Genomic DNA, 21,568 nt, shown 5'->3' on the forward strand with positions numbered 1-21,568 from the left:
GAGAAAAAAAAAGCCCCACCAAGAATTTTATAAAAGTTAGTGATTAGAACGACTGGGTCTCTTTGCCTGCAAACACCTCACCAGAAGCTTGTAGCAGCAGAGACACTGCCCACAAACAAGTAAGTACTATAATTTAATTTCTAAACTGTAAAGCTGGTACGTATATCAGCAGCTAAGACCTGGTATGTTTATCTACAGTGGGCTCAGAAAGTTGTTTTTGGTTTTGTTTTAATTTTTTTTTTGTTTCAGGAACAGCTTGTGAGAAATAAGCACTCAGTCATTCTGCAGTGGTGTTCTAAAGTGATCCATTTGCTGCTAACATTGGCTTTCTAACTTAGCTTAGTCACTCAGAACTTCTGGAGTGAGTGAGTGAATCCTCTGTCTAAGGGGACTAGAGCAATAACATACCTGCATTGCTTTCTGTTGTTTTGTTTTGTGTTTGGTTTTGCTTGTTTTGTACATGAATTTCTGTTTTGCGAGGAGGACTGAGAATGACTGGAGAAGGCAGCTGGTCCTGACAGACATTAGTGCTGACAGAAGTGCAATTATGTGCATTTGTTGTGCAGTGTCTTCTGATAAGTTTATTTGGCAAGGGGGTATAAGGTCTTCAGTGTAGGAAAACAAAGCCTGTTCTTGCATTTGTAGGCTGTAACCTTTCAAGCTGTGAACAGGCAGCTTCAGGAAATTGCTCAACAAGCTCCCCACTGAATCAGCGATCCTCTATCTGTCCCCTGTACTTACCCAAAACTATTTAGTCCACCTGAGACTCTCACCACTGCTTCCCCCAGCCTCCCCTGCTGGCAATACAAGACTTGAATTCTCATGCAAGTCTAAAAGCAATTTTTTACCTTTTCTGAGAAAAGTCCAGCCCTGAAAGAGAGTAGCTTCTCCCTAATAATACTTGCTTCCAACAATCTTCTTGCCACCTTGGCCAAATCTAGCCATTCTGAGTGCTCTGCACTGACGCCAAGAAGAAAGGTCTTTGAACATAACCTCCTTTCATAGTTGCTAGGGAAATGAAATAGGGATACATTTGCTCAGAGCTTGAGTATAGATCTGAGGCTAACATGGGAATCAGCACAGGGAACTTCAGATCTGCAGTTCCTCCTGCAACAGCAGGTTGAATCAAGGTCTCTAGACAGAACATGAGGATGGTAAAAAAACTCAGAGAGCAAAAAACAACCGAGCAATTTACAATCATATATACCCCAAAGGACTGATGGAGATGGTGACATTAGCATGTCAATCAAAATAATTTGCCCCTTTTTCTAGGTGACAGAAGTCTGAGTATCTTTTTGTCCCATACTCTCGAGACTTCTTAGAATCCAGAAATGAAACATTTTGCTCAGTGCAAACAAAACAATTTATCTCAGTGCAAAGATAATGATGGGAGAAACATTCTGTTCTTTCCTGAGAGCTCCTTCATAGATATGAAGAGGCACCACTTCCACCTTGACTCCTCAAATTAGGTACTCACAGAGAGTCATGGGGTAATTCAGGCTGAAAGAGACAAAGGAAGTCTGTAGTCCAAGCACCCCTTGCCAAAAGCAGGGTTAGAAATTAGGTCAGACCAAGGTGCTCAGGTCTTAATTCAGGTGGGTCTTGGCAACCTGCAAGGATGAAGACACTGCAGCCTATTTTGTCAATCTGTTACATTGTTTGGCTGTCCTAACAGTAAAAAAAAAATTTCTTCATATTCAGTCTGAATCTCCTTAGTTTGTTTGTGCCTGTTGTCTCTCACTGTCTCATCACAGCTGCTGTGAAAAGCCCAGCTCTACCTCTTCAATCACACTCTACAGGTACCGAGGACTGCTGAGAGGTGTCCCTGAAGCCATCGCTGCTTGAGGTTGAACTAGACCCCACTCTGCAGACTTCTCCCCACAGAGAAAGTGCTGCAGCCACTGACCTTCTCAGTGGCATCTGCTGAACTAACTTCAGTCTGTCAGTGTTTTTCCTGTACTGCAGGGGCCCAACACTGGATGCAGTACTCAGATGTTAACTATGGAGTCCTGAGCAAAGGGGGATAACCCATCTCCTCCCCTGGCTCTCCAGGCCAGACCCCTCCCTGCTCACACAGGATGCTTGGGCCTGTGCTGCTGGCCCTGTTCAGCTCGCTGCTGACAGGGCCTTAGGCCGTCCCCAAACAGCTGCTCCCTCAACCACCTAGTCCTGGGGGAATGGCTGCCAGGGCTCTGCACCCCAGCCAATGTCTGGGCATTGGTCTTGGCCAGACTGCACAGTGCTCCTGTTAGCCTCTTCCCACCCCCATGGCCAGGCTCCTCTGAATGGCAGCCCATCAATCAGACCTATCAAGTAGTCCTGCCAGCTGTCTGTCTTCTGCCACCTAGATAAGAATGTGCTCTGTCAGCAGAATGGGCCTGAACTTGCCCAGCCATTTACACCCCCCTGTTTTCCTCATGCCCAAGGAACCAGACTTATTTAATGGAGCTCTTCACAGAGATGTGAGGTCAGTAACCACAGATATTCACTGCAGTGAAAATATAAGGTGCCTAAGTCATTATGTGTCTGCCTCCTCTAAGCATGCAAGTGTAAAAGAGAAGTCAATTCAGTCAGGCCAACACTGCCTACGTGTTAGATTAAATTTTTGAATACTTTTCATTGTCCCTACCGACTGTATTTATCTGTTTATATATTCATCTGCTTCTTCTTCAAACCCTGTTCTTTGAAAGCAAATTTCTTGTGTGCAGAGTTTGTATTGCTGACTGTCAGAGATGATGCTGAAGGGCTGTGTTTACTAGTAATTGAATAGGAAAAAGCTACATGTGTGGGATCCAAGCTGTAGTTTAAAACTTTGGCCCTGCACTTTTGGAGCCAATTTTATAAAAGAAGGCAGTGCAGAGACCCAAGAGAATAACTTAGAGATTCTGATCCAGTCTTTGCCCATCTGCAAACTGGGACTCAGGTGAGATTTTATGTAAGATTAGAAGATACCAGGCAATGAGGTTCTTGAAAAGAAAAGATGCCAATGATGTATTGAAGTTTCTAAGATTATTGGAAGCAAAATGTAGCATTGTTCCTTCTGCAATTCATGTTCACTCTGCTCTTTGGTTCTCACTATTAATATTAACAGGATCTAGGGCTTGTGCTGTCATCACACATTTCCCCTCAGCCCTTCTTTCTTACGGTAGCTGAGAGAAACCCAAGATTTCAGCATCACAATATTTACTTTTACAACTGTGCTGTCCCCTGTTCCCACATCCCCACCTCCTGCTGGCCAGAGGATGGGGGCTGAACAAAGAAATTTGTTTGCTTAAGGAGCTATTGAAGCCTGATAAGCACTGAGGTAGCTACAAAACTGGCAGGGTTGAGCAGTTTTATTCTTTAGAGGTTCTTTTATAATTCTATTAAAAAAAAAAAGAAAGTAAGTAGATACTACAAAGAGAATGTGTTGCATTCATACAATGTAAACTCAATGTGAAATCACTTGAGCTTATGACACTTAGCCCATAGTCTAAAATGGGTAAATAAAAATAAAGATTTTTGAAACACCTTAGTGGTGGGAAAACTCCCAGTTTTTGTTACTGTTACTGAGATCACAATTCATTAGAACTTTTTTCTTCCTGGAAAAGTTGTCAATTGAAACAAATAAATAGGCTTTGTTTTTGGAAGACCAAAATGAGCTTTGCAGCTCTGGCAGCCTGGGCACAATTGTTTTTCCTCAGGACTCGGGAGGTGACATATCCAGCTCTTTGAGGGGATATGAGGATGGTAAAATTAATGCTTTTGTGGATATGCTGGGAGCTTACTCTTTATAAGTAAAGGCTTTGCTTGGCTTCATGAAATGTTACTGAAGTGTAAGGCTTCTCCACTCCTCTTCTGCCTCCACTCCTCTTCTGCTCCCCTGCTCAGAGCAGGACTTTGCAGCAAAGACACCCTTTCTGAATGCAGATATGAAGATTCTTAGAAATTATTATTCTCATTAAAGAATCACAGAAAAATAAAATCCTAAATCAAGAGTACTAGAACATTCTGCACCTTTGAGCTATTATAAGGTTTACAATTGTTCTTTTGCCCTCATTTCTTCACCACTTCAGCTAGAAATACTAGCCTTTTATTCATCCCTGTAGCTCAGCAGATTAGCTGGGAACCACTCACCAAGGCCTTAAAGATAATTCTGGGGACACTCTGGGCAAATCTCCACCTGCTCCTTCACACTCAGTGAGATACTTGCATAGAAATTGGAACTAATTTGCTGTCTTCCAATTCATCACTCTGAAACCAAACTTTGTTGTTTCAGTCTCTCAGAGTTTTCACTTGGAACAGCATTATTCACTGAAAACTCATCTTTGTATTTTGAAAATTTGCCTTGCTGGCTGGTTTTGAGTGATAAGTGTCTCCTTGTTATCTTTAGGCAAACCCTGGGAACAAGTAACATAGAGCAGACATTAGTCTCATTGTTTATTGCATTGCTGGAAAGAAAGTGTACACATGACTGGAGCAACTGGTGATCTTGTAGTCCAGCCAGCTGAATTCAAGGTTACCTGGATACACCTCCTGGTGCTGCAACACAGCTCCAAACTGCAACTCTAAAATCCCACCCCTGATTTAGCAGTTTATTAGCTCTGACCTTGGACAAGATCATATTTTTTCCGGAGCATAATTTCCCAGTCTTCTCCACAGAGGCTCTAATCTACTGGAGTGATTCCTTATAATTTTGCACAATGACTTATTTAACAGTAGTGTGGTTTTAACTGAGGTGCTCATCACCAAACTGTTATTACAGTAATCATAATAATAAGCCAGTTTCCTCTTTTAAAGACATATCCGACACAGAAAGCAGGTGAGGGATAAGGAGAGTTGTAGGTTATCTGAAGAAGCTATGCAGCATAAACCATAGATTTTCAAATTCTTCTGAGTGAGCTGAAAAGGCCAAGAGCTGGGAGTGATGGAGCTGTGATCACCACAGTAGAAGGATGGTTCCCAGAGCTCTGGCCATAGGCGGACAGACAGACAGGTGTTCAGCTAAGCCTGTTTCACCAGGACCACAGCAAGAAGGCATTTCAGCCCTTTGAAAAGCAGGGAACTCTCTCTAATTTGACCAAGTCTTGATCCTGCACTCCTTCATCTTCCCTCTAAACCTAAAATGACTCACTCTGTGGTAAGCTGCATATGAAATTTCCAGGCTCAGCCCGCAAAGAGGTAAAACAGACCTGCATCTGACTGGTCTGTACTGGCAGACAATGCCATTTGAATCTTGCAGGATAACATTACCAGTACCAAAGTACCTTCAGCTATAAATCAGGGATATGAATTTACAGCTCTTACCATACTCTGATGGCATCGTTGCCAGAAAATTTTGGCACAATTGACATGCAATTCAGAACTCTGTACCCTATCAAGAGTAGCAGACAGACTCTTCATTGTTTCTCCCCATTATGCCCTTCAGCAGGAAGGATAAGACAAGGATTCCCTGGCAACACAGCATCTGTGTGCAGGGAAATAAGTTGGACTAGGCTGCCTACATGCTTATATAAGGAAGAACATTTTCTGGCCATCTCTGATGAAATGGGAAATGGCATGTTCTCACTCCTCTCTCAGGCAGAGTTTGGGAATAGAAAATGCAAACACTGTCTAGAGGCCTGCCTTTTTAAAGGAAAATGTGATATTTGAGATCTTTCTCAAATATCTCTTTCTTGTTTTTAATCAAGTACCTTCTAGATTTACTACCCATTAATAAAACCAGAGGTCTTGCTTTAGCTATCACATAAGACAAACTGAAGGGAGTTTTTCTGTTTCAGACTTACAGACCTATACACTCAGAAAAGTAACTTTGACTATTCAGATGATCAGAGAACCTGTAATTTAATGCCCTAAAACCAAAACTTTAATAAGACCAAGATTTTTGTCATATCAAGACTGAACCCACATTTCAGGTGCTGGGTAGTTTCATCTGGTAACCCTCTACCACAGCTGAAAAGATAGAACTGAGGGGTGAATTCTCCTAAGACTGCAAATCTTCTGCAGAGAAAGCAATGCACTACAGTTCTGAAAGCAGCCACAAGGAGAATTACAAACCCAGGCAAAAGGTTAGGGATGAAACATCAACCAGACACAGCAGCAAATACTGCCAACAGAGGCAGGAAATAGAAGAGGAGCAGTGATAGGAAATGTGTAAAGGTAAGCAATGGAATAATGGGCATTCTACTGACAAGAACCAAAAAGTATGCAGAGTCAGCAATTTGCTTAGTTGTTACTTAGTGCATGTTTTTATGACAGACTGACCTTCCTTTATTTTCTGAGCAAATCCAGGTAAAATGCAGAGTCTTTTCCACTTTGGTTCTAGAATGATGTGGCAGGATGTGTCTCCTGCATTTCTTTCTAGTTTTTCCAGACACACTAAGCCTAGAAGAACTCAAATGGATTTCTGGTCATATTGCCTATAATAACATGGACCAGACAAGCACCAAGAGCCCTGCAGAGGAAACACCTGAGTGGTGTCACTGGTTCAGTCTCCCCCAGAATTACTTGTAATTACTTGTAACAGTAATTCTCTCCCACAGGTAAGTCAACATGACCCACCAGTTCCCAGCGCTGTCTCCAGAGCAGAAGAAAGCTCTTGCAGACATTGCTCAGCGGATTGTGGCTTCAGGAAAGGGGATCCTAGCTGCAGATGAATCAGTGGGTAAGTTCTGGACATCAATCAGTTAGCAGTATGCAAGATGCTTTTTTCCTTTTAGTTTTGCTTCATATTTGAAATCAGTGGAGTAGATGAAAAACACTTTGAAACTGTTGTCTGAGCAGAACAATTCAGCCAGGCAGGGCTGCAGCTATAACAATAATAGCTTACAAACTATGGGTTGAGGAGGGAAGCTCCAAACTGAAGCCCCAGTTCATTACTACTTATTGGGACCAGGAGGCCAACCAAGCCTAGAACCTCTTTGTCCGCCTCACTAGGTACCATGGGGAACAGGCTGCAGCGGATCAATGTGGAGAACACGGAGGAGAACCGTCGAGCTTTCAGAGAGGTCCTGTTCTCTTCGGACACTTCCATCAACCAGAGCATTGGGGGAGTGATCCTTTTCCATGAGACCCTCTATCAGAAAGACAGCAGTGGAAAGCCATTCCCAGCAATTATCAAGGAAAAAGGCATTGTGGTGGGAATTAAGGTGAGTATCTGTATGTGCCAGGCTGGCACCATAATCCAAATCCCATTTCCAGAGAAAATTATATTTGGAGCTGCACTGTCTCCTAAATAACACTGCTCCCTCCCCCCCCACCCCCCGCCCCCATTTTTGTCCTTGGTTTTGAAATTCTCTGTATTGCTTTTGTGCAACTAACCAGAGGTACATTTGCACTAGATGCTGGAACTTTCCATACACCAACGCCCATCTATGCCCCATTCACTGCAAATAAGTCTCTCCATTCAGTAACCTCAACCTAATTCTTTCCACATCTGACAGAGTTGTTGAGCCATTCCCTGCAGGCATCTATATTTACACACTGCGCCTCCTCTTATCCAGTTCATTCCTTTTTCCTGCCCTTTGCTCCAACATTTCCTTCCTTTGCACCCTGAGCATGTTAAGTTCCACACATTAGTAACAGTCCGCCTTCAAAGGCAGACTAGACATGGGTAAGAATTAGACCAATTCCCATCTTTCTGTAACCTTTCCTGTTTTTCTGACCTCCACAGCTGGATAAAGGCACGGCACCTCTAGCAGGAACAAATGGAGAAACCACCATCCAAGGTAAGGAGAGATCTAAGGAGCTCAAGCTATGGCCTGGGCAGCAAACCCATAGGGTGACTCACCTGAGACGCAGCCTTGGCTGGACTCACACTACTCTCCAGAGCTCTGTGCTAAAGAGCAGCTCTCAGTGAAGCATCGTTCTGCCTCTGCAGGGCTGGATGGGCTGGCTGAACGCTGTGCCCAGTACAAGAAAGATGGTGCTGACTTTGGCAAGTGGCGCGCAGTGCTGAAGATCACCAGCACAACACCCTCTCAACTTGCCATCCAGGAGAATGCCAACACATTGGCACGCTATGCCAGTATCTGTCAGCAGGTACCTCCTCTCAAGCAACCTTTCCTGAAATGCTGCTGCCCCTTCTCCCTGTTCCCTGTGATAATACACTAGGGAGCTTGAAAGGAGAATCCCTGTGAGGGGTTTGGGAAAGACAAGGAGGAAGGGCAGCACAGCAGAAAAGAATATCCCCAAAGTCAGGACAAACAACAAGAACAGTTTTACTTCCATATCCCTAAAGAATCCCCTGTCTTTCTTTTCCTAGCATGGCTTGGTACCCATCGTGGAGCCAGAAATCCTGCCTGATGGAGACCATGATCTCCAGCGCTGTCAGTATGTCACAGAGAAGGTAAGAAGAGATTCCTCCCTCTGTGCTCTCCCTCACAAACCTGCAGCTAAACTTCATGCAGTTTATGCTTACAGATCTCGAAGAGATTTGACCAAAAATGCCCTTCATAACTGCATCACAAAAATGAGCTGCTCCTAGGCACATAACAAACAAATAGGAAATCCAAGAGTATTTTCCATGCTTTTGGATTTTCACTTCAATGACAGGAAAAGCATTCTCAATCTCAAAAAGATATATCAGGACCAAACCAAATTACCTCAATTTCAGCATGGACAAATCCCTTAATTATGAAAAGTTGTAATATGGTCCTCTCAAAAGAAGTGGGGCATCCACAACTGCAACCCCAGAAATAAATTTCATGAGAAAGCAAAATTCAATTTGATCTTGCTACAGTACCTTTCCACAGCAGCCTGAGGTGAAGATGTGAGCAGAGGTCTGTATTCAATCCTCCTGTTTTCAGGTTCTGGCTGCTGTCTACAAGGCTTTGAATGATCACCACGTGTACCTGGAGGGGACACTGCTGAAACCCAACATGGTAACAGCTGGGCATTCCTGCTCCAAGAAGTACACCCCTCAGGATGTAGCCATAGCAACTGTCACTACTCTGCTTCGCACCGTTCCTGCTGCTGTTCCTGGTAATTCCTGATTTATTCCTACCTCTTCAATCCCACTCACTCTCCTACCTCTGAAATACCTTTTCCTCTGGCAAGTAAAGATCAGGGATTGAGGTGCCTGGAGCACTATTTCTAAGCCTCCAAACCTCTTTCTTGCAGGAATCTGCTTCCTGTCTGGAGGTCAGAGTGAAGAGGAGGCTTCTCTCAACCTGAATGCCATGAATCAGTGCCCTCTGCCTAAGCCTTGGAAACTGACCTTTTCCTACGGGAGAGCCCTGCAAGCCTCTGCCCTGGCTGCATGGTTGGGCAAAAGTGAGAACAAGAAGGCTGCTCAAGAGGCCTTCCGCAAGCGGGCACAGGTACGAGGCTTCCCCCGAGCAGAGAGAAGAGCTGTCACCATGAAGGGACACAGGTTGCCACCTTCCTAAGGCTGCTCTTGGTCCCACCCCTCCTGGCACTTCATGTTCACCAGGGGCACTTCTCTGTTATTTGGGCGTTGCTTGCTTACTCCTGCTCGTTGTTCTTTACACATCTGCCTTTCTTACTCCATGATGATTGCTTACTCCTCTTTTTTTTTTTTTTCTTCTTTTTCAGATTAACAGTTTGGCTTGCAGAGGGCAGTATGTCCAGTCTGGGAAGAATGACGCAGCTGCCATGCAGTCACTGTTCACTGCCAGCTACACCTACTGAAACAGCAGGAACCTTTCTTCCTCCTGTCTCTTCTCACACAGTGGAAGATGTTCAGAAATGAAAGAAAAACATAGAGATCTAATTTCCCTTACCCAACACCAAATTGGAGATAGAATGGCTTAGCTTCCTCTCCACCCTTCACTCCCACACTTTACCAAGGGGATATTCTTTTTTCATTTGCACATTCCATGGAAAGGGAATTTTTTTCCAAACAACAAACAACAGCTGCCAATGAATCATGAGCCCATCCTCCCTCAGTTTGAAACTCAGCCCCTGGAACAGCAGGCAGATTCAGTAGTTCTCTAGCAATTCAAATAGCTTCCCTTGTCCATTACCGTATCTAGCAGCCACAATCCTGAATTATAAAAACCTGACTGTGTATTCAATCATGTCAATAAAACAGTAATTGAAAACTAATCTCTACCTCAAAATTCTTTTTGTTTTGTGTAAACTTTACAATATCTTTCACACATCTGTGTTTTTTTGTGGTCCTTGCAAAGACTGAGTCACAAAGTGTTGCAGCTGGTGAGCTCGGGAAACTCTGAGGATATCAAAGAGAAATAACCCAACAGTGGCACAGCTGGAGAGGTTAATCCTGCCAACAGAAGTCCAGCAGACACTAAAACACTTGGGAGATGTACACAGCAAACAGTGCTGGGGAATCGGGCCACAGATAAACAACACTACCTTCAGAAGCATCTCATGTGTCTGGAGAACCATCGCTGGTGAGATGAGGCTGCTGAGCACTGTTAGGGTTGCACCCATTGAGTCAGGGCTGTGCAAAGTCTGTCCTTACAAATTGCCTGTACAGCGACATTTTCCACAATAATTAACACAAAGCGTGCATGAAGGCATCTTGGCCTACCTATTGTGTAGCTTGAGTAAAGAGGCTGATGTTGCAGACACACGGTTTGACCTTTGGCACACTGCTGCGTTCCTGTTAAAGGTGTCATCTTTGTTAGCAAAAGCAGAGTCAGATGGCCATGAAAAAAAGGCGTAAGTGGCAAAAACAGCAGGCCTAAGGTTATGTAAGAGTATTTGCCTGGCTACGTGCTACACCAATCAACTCATGAGACCTTGGAGCAACCCCCTAAACAGCCAGGGTCAGGTGACCCAGAGGACTCCATGTCTTTTCAGGGTCACCTCTCTCTGCTGGCTGCTCCTCCTGGCCACTGGTACTTGCTGCTCCTGCCAACAAATACAGGGAAAACAGGCAAAATCACTGCCCTATGACCACCTCCTCATGGCCTCTGAATTAGCAACCAGTGTGTCACACAGGCGATAAATAAACAGCCAAAATCCCTCATGTGGATCCAGTCACTGCATAATTAAGGCTTGCATTTAGTCTCTCCTGACAATGAACAAAGAACAAGTGATTTGCCAAAAACACTCCAGAGGCTGATGCTAGTGTCAGGAATAACACCACTTTCCTGCTTCAGCTGTGGTCCTTTGGGTCTCCACACACCTGAAACTTCTGCTCCTGATGAGAAGCATCCTACTGATATTCTGATTGAAGATCAATCTCAGAATCATCTGCATTAAAAATGACCTGAAAAATCATATTTTTCAACCCATCCAGTTCCAACCTCTCTGCCATGGGCAGGGAAAGTGTCCATTAGACCAGGTTGCTCTGAGCCCTGTCCAAACCTGGCCTTGAAAATTTCCAGGGATGGGGCATTCCCAGCTTCTCTGGGCAACTTGTGTTAAGGCCTCACTGCCTTCACAGTAAAAAAATTATTCCAGATATCTACTCTTCCCTTTTTTAGTTTAAAATGGTATCCCCTTATCCTGTCACCATCTGTTTTTTATAAGGCATGATCAGCACCAGGATGACCAAAATTTTCCCCTATTTATATACATTAGTAAACAAAGAAATTAATATTCATTGACTACAAATTATCTAGTTTTCATAATAATTAGTATTCTGTCGGCTGTCAGTTAATGAGCCTCTTGCTTCTCATGCTTAGTCTTTCTTTTTAGTCAGTGGTTTCTTAAATTGGTGGCTGTGAATTGATGGCCATGGTCTGCCCCTGCTGCAATAGCCTTTTACTGTGCCAGAGCTGATTCATCACAGGTGCTGTGTTGGCTTTATCAGTTTGTTCCTTTTCGTGAGGGTTTGTCCAAATGTCCTTGTGCCCATCAGTTCTGCAGTCTTTGTGTCTACCATCAGAGGTACATCCTTCTTCCCAAGCCTTTCTTATCTCCCCTGTGTCTGAGCTCACTGAAGCCTGTCGAGCCCTCCACCTCAACAAGGCAATTCAGCCAAGAAGTAACCTGCCTTTCCAAGGCCTGGCCATCACTTCCAGCTTTTCGGCTACTTCTTGTTTCATGGGAATCATCTCCCTTCTTGTTGATGAGCCTTGAAAGCCACAAAGACCAAACTCCCAGGAACACATTTTCCTAAGAACTATTTTACATTTTGCAGGTTTTTCAGCAGGATCAGTGGCTGTGTGGGATCAGAAGCACCCGAGGCAGAGCGGGATGGCGGAGCTGCGGGCCTGGGCAGGATGCAGTGAGTTCCGCAGGGCCCCCTCTACCACCGCCATGCCTGTCAGCCATCACTTCTAGCTTGTTGGCTAGATTCTGTTACAGGGACAAAATCTCCCTGCTTGTCGAGTAGGCCTGAAAGCACACAAAGACCAAACATCAAAGAACGTCATTTCCTAAGGCAATTTCCAGACGTTCCGTTTCCCAGCGAGGGGGCTGGCTTTAGGGGACGGACTACATTTCCCATGAAGCACTGCGGGGCGCGGCAAAAATGCGTCACTCGTGGTGGCCGCGGAAGGCTTCCGGCGCGGGCCCGGCATGGCGGCGGTGCGGGAGCTGCGGGTGTTCGCGCGGCAGCGGCCGGGGCTCGGCCCCGCGGGGCTCAGGGCGCTGTGGGGCGGCCGCAGGTACCCGCAGGGCACAGGGTGCGGGTGGCTTCTGGCCTTCTCCACATGCTGGGCCTGCAAGGCGCCGTGGCTCTCTGGAGGTCATTCAGCCCGGCACCCCCTGAGCAAGGCCCTCAGGGTTTGGCCATGGCTTTGGAATGTCCTTAGGGAGGGACACTCCACGGGTTCTCTGGGCAAGCAGCGCCCACTGAGGTGCACTGGTGCAGGATTGGAACCTTTAGAGGTGTTACTGCTTTTGTTAGGAGTGGGAAGAGAGGGATTTCGCGGGAGTGAAAAACAGTTCCTCTGTAACATTTTGCGTGAAACCCCGCATCGGTTGTTGGCTAGGTTGTGGCATATGAGAAGGTAAAATATTTAACTAAAAACTGGTGATGATTTTTTTTTTTACATATGGGCATTGATTTTCATCTGTAGTAGTGTTTTTTTTTCTGATATGCTTTTTATTCACAGCAAATTAGAAAATGGAGCTGTAACAGAAAACAAGTAATGAATTTTGTTAAAATGCTGTTTTCACACAGACAAGTGAAAGAAGGTGGGTGGGTGATTGCTCTGCGGGGACAGCCTGTGTGGGGAGCAGCACTTGGGGAAAGCCTGTGCACTTCTGGCTAACAGACCTGATGAGTCCATGGGATGTGTGGAATGTTTGGATTGAGGGATTAAAGCACCACGAATACAAGAACGCTCTGACTCTGTCTTGAGTAGCCAGAGGCTGACAATGTGTTCTGGTGCCAGCAGGAAGGAGGTAAGAGAAGTGGAAGCAGACGGAGCAGTTCCTGAGAAGGAGGAGAGAAGCGAGCCCAGCGTGATCCAGCCCCCGCCCCGCTGCCGGAGCTACATCCCACCCGAGGACCTGCAGAGCTGCCTGGAGTCCCACGTCAGGGAGGTCTTCGGGCCTTCTGTTCCCGAGGACTGGCAGCAGGCTCCCCTGCAGGAGAACCGGCTGAAGCACCGCCTGCTGGCCCGGCTGGCGGTGGAGCTGGGACACGCCGTGCCCAACTCCCAGCTGCACCGCATGCGCCGCGCCGGGGACGTGCTGGGTTTCTATCGCGCCCCCGTCAGGGACCGCACCAAGATCGATGAACTCGCAGCCGCAGAGCTGCCCCCGAACCTGAAAATCATCTGGCAGCAGTGAGTCCCCCCACGCAGGATCCCTGTGCCTGGCTGGTGCTGCAGGGCAGCAGCAGAGCCCTCTGGTTAGAGTGGGATCTGTGAATTTCAGCAACCGAAATTGACTGAAATCACTCAGTAATGGTGAAGTCTCCAACAGCACTGTAAAATCAGCTGCTATCAAGGCATCTTGCTGAATTCTCCAATGTCTGTTAAGGGCCTTGGTTTTTAAGTTCTTTTCCTGTTTCAGTTTTTCTTCCCATCTAAGTGATGATGCCGGTCTGCTTTAATCGGAGGAGGCCAGCAGTGAAGCCAGGAGGACAAGAAAATAAACAGTCTGAGAAATGCATAGTACTTTATGAGTGTTTTCTATAAAACAAGATTTTTACAAACAAGAGGTTGAGAGTCTGTGATCTTTCTGGGAATAGTCCAGAAATTTCCTGGTTATACCACTCCAAGCCTTGAACCCTTGCTCCCCGGGTTTTTTTCAGTGTGCAGGTGCGTGAAGCACACTTAGGCACTGCTGCTCTTGTGTGTTTCAGTGCTCAGTTTCTTAACTGAGCAAACTTCTCAAGTGCTGCTTTCTTCTCAAAAGCTCTCAAGAAATTTAAGAAATGCTTTCTTTTCTCCTTTTGACTCTTGGAGAATTACAGAATAGTGCAAGTGTGCATGTACGTGTTCCACTAGAGGGTGAACTGGGGTGAGTGCACTGGGGATGTTTCACTGATCACCATGGAAGGCTGAATGTTCACAAATCCTTCCCCTGTAGCTTATGGGAAACCACAGTGTGACAAATGGCTAACTCTGTCATCTTGTTGGCTTCAGAGGCTGTTTGGGAGCAGTGAATTGGAAGTTTCTTTTTCATTAAATTATCTCCTTCCATCAAAACCAGAAATACCTGCACCTCCTTGTTTCATCTTTAACACTATCTGAGAAAGCACTTCCAATTGTAGTTGCACTTTGTGCATATTCCCCTTTCTGTGTCTCTCCCAGGATGTAACTTTGATAGCTCATGTAATGTAATCAGAACAGAGTGAAAAACTGGACTGGGAATTGGGACAGGCAAGAAAGCAGCTCGACAGCAGCTTGCCTCGTGTTTTGCTGTGTCTGAGTTGAGTCAGACTGCCATTTCCCTGATCTCAGACATACCAGTCCCTTGGAGGTGCAGACCTCATGTTTCCATCAGCACAGGAATCTGCAGGGCCTGGAGTACAAGGGAAGAGAAGAGGATCACATGTGGGCGTTTGAGATGCAGAACATTTAACTGCTTGTAACAAGCTGAAGAAGCAGAAATCTGAAATGACTTCAAAGTCTTGCACACGGCACCTGTGCCATGGAAGGGCAAGACCTCTAGATGCTTAATCACTTTATCCCTGGGCTTTTAAAAGTTTGTCACTTCAGTTGAATTGAATTATAAATAAATAAATAGAAGCCCTGCCCATGCATCTTTCTTTGTTTTAGGCCAGAGCAGTAGTGAAGATCAGAAAAAGCCAGCTTGGGAGGGTATTTCTTAATAAAATGACTCAGAACAGAATTTTCCCTTTGGAATTTTCATTACAGCTGCAGTGAGGAACCTAGAACACTTAGCAAAGGCTCCTCCTGGCCCCAGAAAGCATGGCCCCAGTCTGATCCTTATATTCCTAAGCCAGAAGCAGATATCAGTAGAGTCAGAAGAAGGAAGGAACACCACATGACCAGACACAGACAATCCAGGTTTTCTTTGTGTCATAGGCAAATGAAAGACTGACTCACATTAGCTTTTTTAATAATTTTTTTTTTGCTTCTGTTTTGGAAAAAATATACAAAAAAAAAAAAGCCAAGAAGAACCAACATGGAAATGTGAGGTAAACATTCCAGTAAAAGTACAGAGGCTCCATTCTTTAAAGGAGACACACAGCAGTTATCACCATGCTAGAAGAATGAGATGCAGGAAAATCCTAGAAACAGTGAAAAATCATTTAATGAAGCCTTTGCCCTAGTTTGAACCATTGTAAATGGACTTTTTTGTTCTTCCCATCCCCAACCCACACTTAGTTGTCTTTATAATGCTTAGACAAAGTTGTTAAAATTGTAATATAGCAGTTTTGTTATAAATTCTGTGTGGCAGAATTTACAAAAAATGCAGACTGCTACTACAGACTCAGCTTCTTTTCTTTCTTCTTTCTTTCTTTCTTTCTTTCTTTCTTTCTTTCTTTCTTTCTTTCTTTCTTTCTTTCTTTCTTTCTTTCTTTCTTTCTTCTTTCTTTCTTTCTTTCTTTCTTTCTTTCTTTCTTTCTTTCTTTCTTTCGTCTTTTCTTGTCTTTCTTTCTGTCTTTTTTTTTTCTTGGCTTTTTAAAACTCCTCAGGAAAAGAAAAATTTTTTGGGCAGCAAAACTGGCTTCTTGGCTATGCTAATTTGAATGCCAAGGAATGCTACCCTGGTGAAGGAGTGGTGCCACTTTTCCTTTGCACCAGTGTCACTAGTTACCCCACAAATCTATGATGAAATGATGAAACACTTAAAGCGCAGCCTCAGCCCCGCAGTGGTGGCTGTATATCCCCATAGTCAATTCCTGAAGCCAGGTTTCACTGGGAGCTTTAGCTGGGCCTCGGGGAGGAATGAGGATCTAGGGAGATGATATAGTCAGCTCACATGCTATCAGCTACTACTATAAATTTTGACGTCCAGTCTGTCTACACTGCAGACCAAGGATGTTGTTTGAGTCATTCTTCAACAACTGACACAATCACCCACACCGGAACAATCAGGCTTTGATTCAGTGAGGTGCTTAAGGACATGCTTCTAGTCTAGGAACTGGGTGGAAACTGAAGTCCATTAACTCTCAGGGAACACTTAAGTAGCTCACTGAATCAAGGATGGATTTTTGTTTCTTGTTGATAGTATAATTCAGGTTAGATTCCTGATCACTGTTATTTTAATATGAATTAAATATATGCAATTACTTCAGATCCATGCTGGGTTTACTCAGATGAGAATCTGACCCAACACTTCTTATGGTAAGAAAAGGTAAAAGTGAATTTTTTTTCCCCCCAAGATATATAAATTCAAAACTGAGAAGAAAAAAAATTGTGTACAAATATCACATAACAACATCAACAATTCCATAGATGTAGTTCCTCAGTGCACACTTTAAACAAGAAAAGGGTTTTTTTTGTTCTTTTTCTGTTTTGCTTTTAAAGTCTGGCATAATAATATTAAAGCTGACAAAAAATCAGGGCAAGCTACATCACTTCCTCATACAAAAAAAAGTACAAAACATTAGCCTCTAACTAGACATAACATAATACTGGTCATCACAGTTAGACATTTAGTAACTGTGTGTCTTGGAGTATTTTACTGGAGGGTAGTAAAAAATAGCTTCAGCTGCTGATCTTCCATCTCAGGTTACTTCAGTCATAGAGGCAGAGTGATTCTGCAAAGAGGAAAAGGCAAACACATGAATGTATACAGCAGCCTGGCACTGACATGCCCTACTAGTATGGAAAAATCCTCACTGATAAAAAAAACAGTGGGAAAAACCCTTGCTCATAAAACCTGCATTGTAGATGTATGGTCAATAATATAATTTAAGAAAATTACCTTGTTGATTTCTGGTGGACACCAACAGTTAAAAGTTCAGTCCCTACCTGCATTTCACAGTCCAGTAGCTATAAGCAGATAACTGGACAAAATGTTTCTCATAGCTCATGAATATTTTCACCTGCTCATCCCTTCTGTCTACACAACACAATGTGGATATATAAGGAGCACTTATTTTCTGGACTGTAAACCCATCAAGAGAACATCTAATGCACACAGTTCTGCAGGTTTAGTGGAAAGTCTTCCAGTAAATCTTTGCCTAATCTAAATTGACTGTTCAATTAAGCAAAGTATTTCCAGACATTAGAGACAGTATTCCCATTTTTTAAAAAATTTCTCTTTTCAATTTATTGCACAAAGAGTTTAACAAAAAATCGCTATTGATCTTGTCACACATCATGTGTGACAGGCCATCTAATAAAGGAAGTACAATTTAAAGACCAAATAAATAACACCAGTGTATTTCAGATAACTAATCAACTACAGTTTATCCTTGTCCCCAGAATTTCTGGCAGCTTCCACTTACTGTCTGTATTGAAAGGACTGGGTATGATGCAGTTATGCCAACACAAGCCATTTAAATTTAGTAGTTTTAACAGAAACACTGTCAATATTGATCCCACCAGCTATATTTTTGCAGGCTTGAAAGAATGCTAATAATTTTTCTTCTGATGAATGAGAGAGAGAAAAATGAATATGATTTCTTCCTATTATAGAAGATACTGAACAGTAATAAGGATAAAAAACGTAATCTCTGTAATATTTTTGAGGATAGACTAGTTTATCATCAGGAAAGAGTAAATCCTTCATACATCCCAAAAGTTTTCTGGAATGTGAATAGGCAGAATTATTTTTACTTTTCTCTCAGTTTTCTATTCTTCTAAGCAAAAGTTTGTGAGGCATGTAAAATCCTAGTTCTTTACCTATGGACATGTATGGGGGCAGAAGTTCTACAGTATTTGGTAGTTTCAGGGATAAATGCCTCAAAACAAGCTGCTGTGATGCAGATTCACTCTGTTCAATGGGCTTGAAATGAGGCATTTTACTCTGATGCAAGAGAAAATATGCTTGGTGATGGTCTGGATAGGAGATTTACAGTACCTGTGCACTCAGTGTCTCCAGAGGACTTTCCACCCTGGGAAAAGCCATTAGTGGCATTCCTCGTGGGTCTTCAGGCTTCGTTTTAGAAGGGGCTGCATGACTGCCTTTAAAGTTATGGACAACACATATCCCCTGTGAAATGCAGATAAAAAAAACAGAGTGAGGTCAGTGTGTTTCCTCCCCAGGAAAAGCCTGGAGGGGGAATAAATTACCATGTGGGGCACAACTGAAAGAATTTAACCTGGGTTTGGGTTCAAGGCATCATCTGTGTCAGCCTTGGGCTGCAGTGTGGTCACTGACATGGCTGGCCATGATGGACTGCCTTGGTGATGAACTGTTCTCAGCCTTTTTACATTTCACACTGGACACAGCAGAGACCCCCATGTATGCCTTACCATCCCAGAACCACAGACTAGCCAAATGATGCCCTTTACTGGCCAAAGTATTCCCTTCAGACTCTGACTTTTGTCATTTCCAAACAGTGAACACAGCTCTGTGGATGGTTGAACCTCCCTCACATCTGGATGACACCATTTCGCACCATTCCTGCATGCTTCCAGCACCACTGCTGTGGTGGTTATCCCAGAGATCCCTCCCTTCTGCATGACCAGACTCACAGCACCCACATGGCAATGGTCATGCCAGTAAGAGCAGCTATGCACAGCAGCGGGTAGCTTGAGGACATGGAAAAAAGAAGGTACACAGGGGCTGACACATTTTCTGGTGGAGTGATTTCTTGCTGGCTTTTCCCCTTCACTGCTACAGACCTGAGAAAGAAGCAGCAGGATCTGTGCCAGCGATCTGACAGCATCCCTCTGGGGAGACCCCTTCCACCACTCTGAAATTTGGCTTTTGACACTTGCAGGGTGCCAGAAGATCTGCAAGGTCAAAATACAGCTGGGGACTGGCTGTCACTGCCACCAACAGGTACTGGGAGCACAGGCACTGTCCTGGCCTGATAGATGGGGCAGCTGCCACTTAAATTGCATGGGTGAGAATTAAATTGCCCTTCCCAGCAGGAACCAGACAAATTATTCACATTAAAATCAAGGAGATTCAGGTCAGAGGCTGTAGACATCTTTTTATCTGAAATGAGCACAGGAATAAATGACGCTTGAAGGTTTGTTGATGCTCTTTCAAGTACAGAATAGGAAAAAAAATCAGTGACAGGACAATCGAGATTTAAGGGATCTTTGAAACCTAATCCCTCTGATTACAGGGATAAAGTGTCTGTTGCTATGCAGTGGATAGTTTTGAAGCATATTTTGATTAAATGGAACCAGGCACATTTCTTGGTAATAGTGAGAATGACCTGGACTGCTTGCTGTGTGAGTAAATCCTCAGCAAGAGACCTCTCACCAAACAAAACATTTAAACCACACAGCCCACAGGAGAGCCAGTTACACTCAGAGTCTGGAGAGATGCTCTTCCTAGATTCTGTGGGAAGGCCTTTGATAGATGTTAGTATGTTTGTGAGGGGGGAACAATTCAGCTTGTCTTTAAAAGCTGTGAAGCGAGGTAGTTTTATTTCCAAAGGAATTTATCTTGATTTTCCCTTCTATTGCACTTCTTTTATGGTCCGAAACAAAATGGAGAACCAGAATCACAGCTCAGAGCCCCAGAAACACCCTGTATTTCACATTTTTGCCAAATAAGAAGCACACAGAGGGGTTTTGCAACACAGAGAAGGAGTCTCAAGCACACCCTCCTTTTGTTATTGAAATTGACACCACATTTTGCAGCATTTTCCTAGGACAGATCAAGTAAGAACATGGAGAGTAATTCAGATAATTGAAATATATCAAATGTACAAATGTTACCAAATGCATACCAATTTGTATTAACCTGATTTCATGTTAGGATTTTATTTGATAATACTTTTAATGAGATGGGGCTATAATTAGACCTTGCAGGCTATAAGTGATTTTTGTTTTTTTTTTTTTTTTTTTTTTTGTTTTTTTTTTTAACTGTGGTGTATTAAAAGGGAACACAGAAGGACTGATGGACTTACCAGAAACAAGGCTACAGCACTCCCCAGGATGAAGCCTGCGATCACATCCGAACAGTGGTTTCGATACTCAGATACTCGATTTAGCCCAGTCAGGAAGGCAGCACACAGGGTTCCCAGACACAGCACGGGCTTGGCTAGCCTGCTACTCTTTGTTTTAATTGTGCTTGTGATGTACATCTGTAAGAAAGGGCAAACCAAAAATAAAAAGGGGTTCCACCAGAAATGCATCTTTCTTTCCCATCCAGACAAATCCTAAATCAGCAAAGATGTGACAAATCCCCTGATTCATTAAAAACAAAAAAAAAAAACAAACAAAAAAACAAAAACAAAAACAAAAACAAAAACAAAAACAAAAAAAAAAAACAAACAAAAAAAACCAAACAAAAAAAACCCAAAAAAAAACCGGCACTGGAAAATGGAGGAAGAGGTTTCAGGTAATTCAGAGAAAAATTTTAGAAGTACAAACCCAATAGTGTTAAATGATGTAAAATATCCTCTTGCATGTACACACTGGACATTTTCTGAGCAGTTATGCACAGGCTCAGCTTTACAGATTTTGTGCAAGCACCAGTTCATATGGTGGCAAAGACTCACTCTGAATGCACACAACTAAATATTGCCAAGGGACTCAGGAGTTCATGCTTATACTACTGCAGAAGCTGTAATGTGCAGAAGATGAAGTGCTTAGAATCTGTATGAGCTAACTGCTCCAGTTTCCTAGATGGTTTTAAGTTTAAGGAACAGAGAACACTGAGAGAAACCATTCCAGCCATTTCCTCTGCAAGATGAAAGGAAACACATAGAGTGAAAAAGGTTTCTTTCAAAACAAAGCTGATTTTGAGAATGTAATTCTAGAGCAAGAAGTTTCACTGTTTCAAAATATTTTTTAACGAGCCCCACATGATTTTGGGAGTTTATTGGAAATTTTTTTTACTACATTCTGACAGAGAGTAAAAACATGTGGCTCACAGTTAGCAGCCTGTCATTAGTGCCAGAGCCACAAAATAACAAAGATGAAGCAAACTGAGCCTGATGGAAAAGGAATTCATTAAAATACTTTTCAGACAACAAGTATGTAAGCCCACGTGATTTTCAAAGCTTTGATAATTTGAGATGTTGCTGCTTGCTTTGTTTTTCATACCTGAACCTGACTGCAGCCGATGCCTTATGAGAGCTAACAGTGAGCACTAGGCGGCAACCTTGCCCCAGTCTTGGCTGGCAGGTTAAGCTGCGCCTATCACCAAA

General features: G+C 43.6%; 3 protein-coding genes across 5 annotated transcripts in view; 2 read left to right on the forward strand and 1 right to left on the reverse strand.

Annotated features, from left to right (window-relative positions):
• ALDOB (aldolase, fructose-bisphosphate B) lies at positions 1-10,047 on the forward strand. 2 transcript variants are annotated; one of them, XM_009096333.4, is made up of 9 exons: positions 1-119; positions 6,522-6,643; positions 6,916-7,127; positions 7,652-7,706; positions 7,859-8,019; positions 8,243-8,326; positions 8,787-8,961; positions 9,100-9,299; positions 9,535-10,047. In XM_009096333.4, the coding sequence occupies exons 2-9, from the start codon at positions 6,532-6,534 to the stop codon at positions 9,628-9,630; spliced, it is 1,095 nt and encodes a 364-aa protein (XP_009094581.1). In that variant the 5' UTR covers positions 1-119; positions 6,522-6,531; the 3' UTR covers positions 9,631-10,047. The 2 variants fall into 2 exon arrangements, with proteins under 2 accessions (XP_009094581.1, XP_018776718.1); XM_018921173.3 differs by having other exon boundaries at positions 9-119; positions 6,506-6,643.
• Positions 10,048-12,401: 2,354 nt separating this feature from the next.
• Positions 12,402-14,028, forward strand: LOC103821475 (39S ribosomal protein L50, mitochondrial). 2 transcript variants are annotated; one of them, XM_050987296.1, is made up of 2 exons: positions 12,402-12,524; positions 13,257-14,028. In XM_050987296.1, the coding sequence occupies exons 1-2, from the start codon at positions 12,436-12,438 to the stop codon at positions 13,654-13,656; spliced, it is 489 nt and encodes a 162-aa protein (XP_050843253.1). In that variant the 5' UTR covers positions 12,402-12,435; the 3' UTR covers positions 13,657-14,028. The 2 variants fall into 2 exon arrangements, with proteins under 2 accessions (XP_050843253.1, XP_050843254.1); XM_050987297.1 differs by having other exon boundaries at positions 13,260-14,028.
• Positions 14,029-15,417: 1,389 nt separating this feature from the next.
• Positions 15,418-21,568, reverse strand: part of PLPPR1 (phospholipid phosphatase related 1) — a 62,334-nt gene continuing 56,183 nt past the window's right edge. Inside the window, exons 5-7 of the mRNA XM_030237537.2 lie at positions 20,324-20,500; positions 18,313-18,444; positions 15,418-17,044 (exon numbers count right to left, since the gene is read on the reverse strand). Of these exons, the coding sequence (XP_030093397.1) occupies positions 17,012-17,044; positions 18,313-18,444; positions 20,324-20,500 (342 nt within the window). The 3' untranslated portion in view covers positions 15,418-17,011. The remainder of the gene's footprint in view (positions 17,045-18,312; positions 18,445-20,323; positions 20,501-21,568) is intronic.

This window comes from Serinus canaria, chromosome Z (assembly GCF_022539315.1).
Source record: "Serinus canaria isolate serCan28SL12 chromosome Z, serCan2020, whole genome shotgun sequence".
NCBI classification, from domain to species: Eukaryota; Metazoa; Chordata; class Aves; order Passeriformes; family Fringillidae; genus Serinus; species Serinus canaria.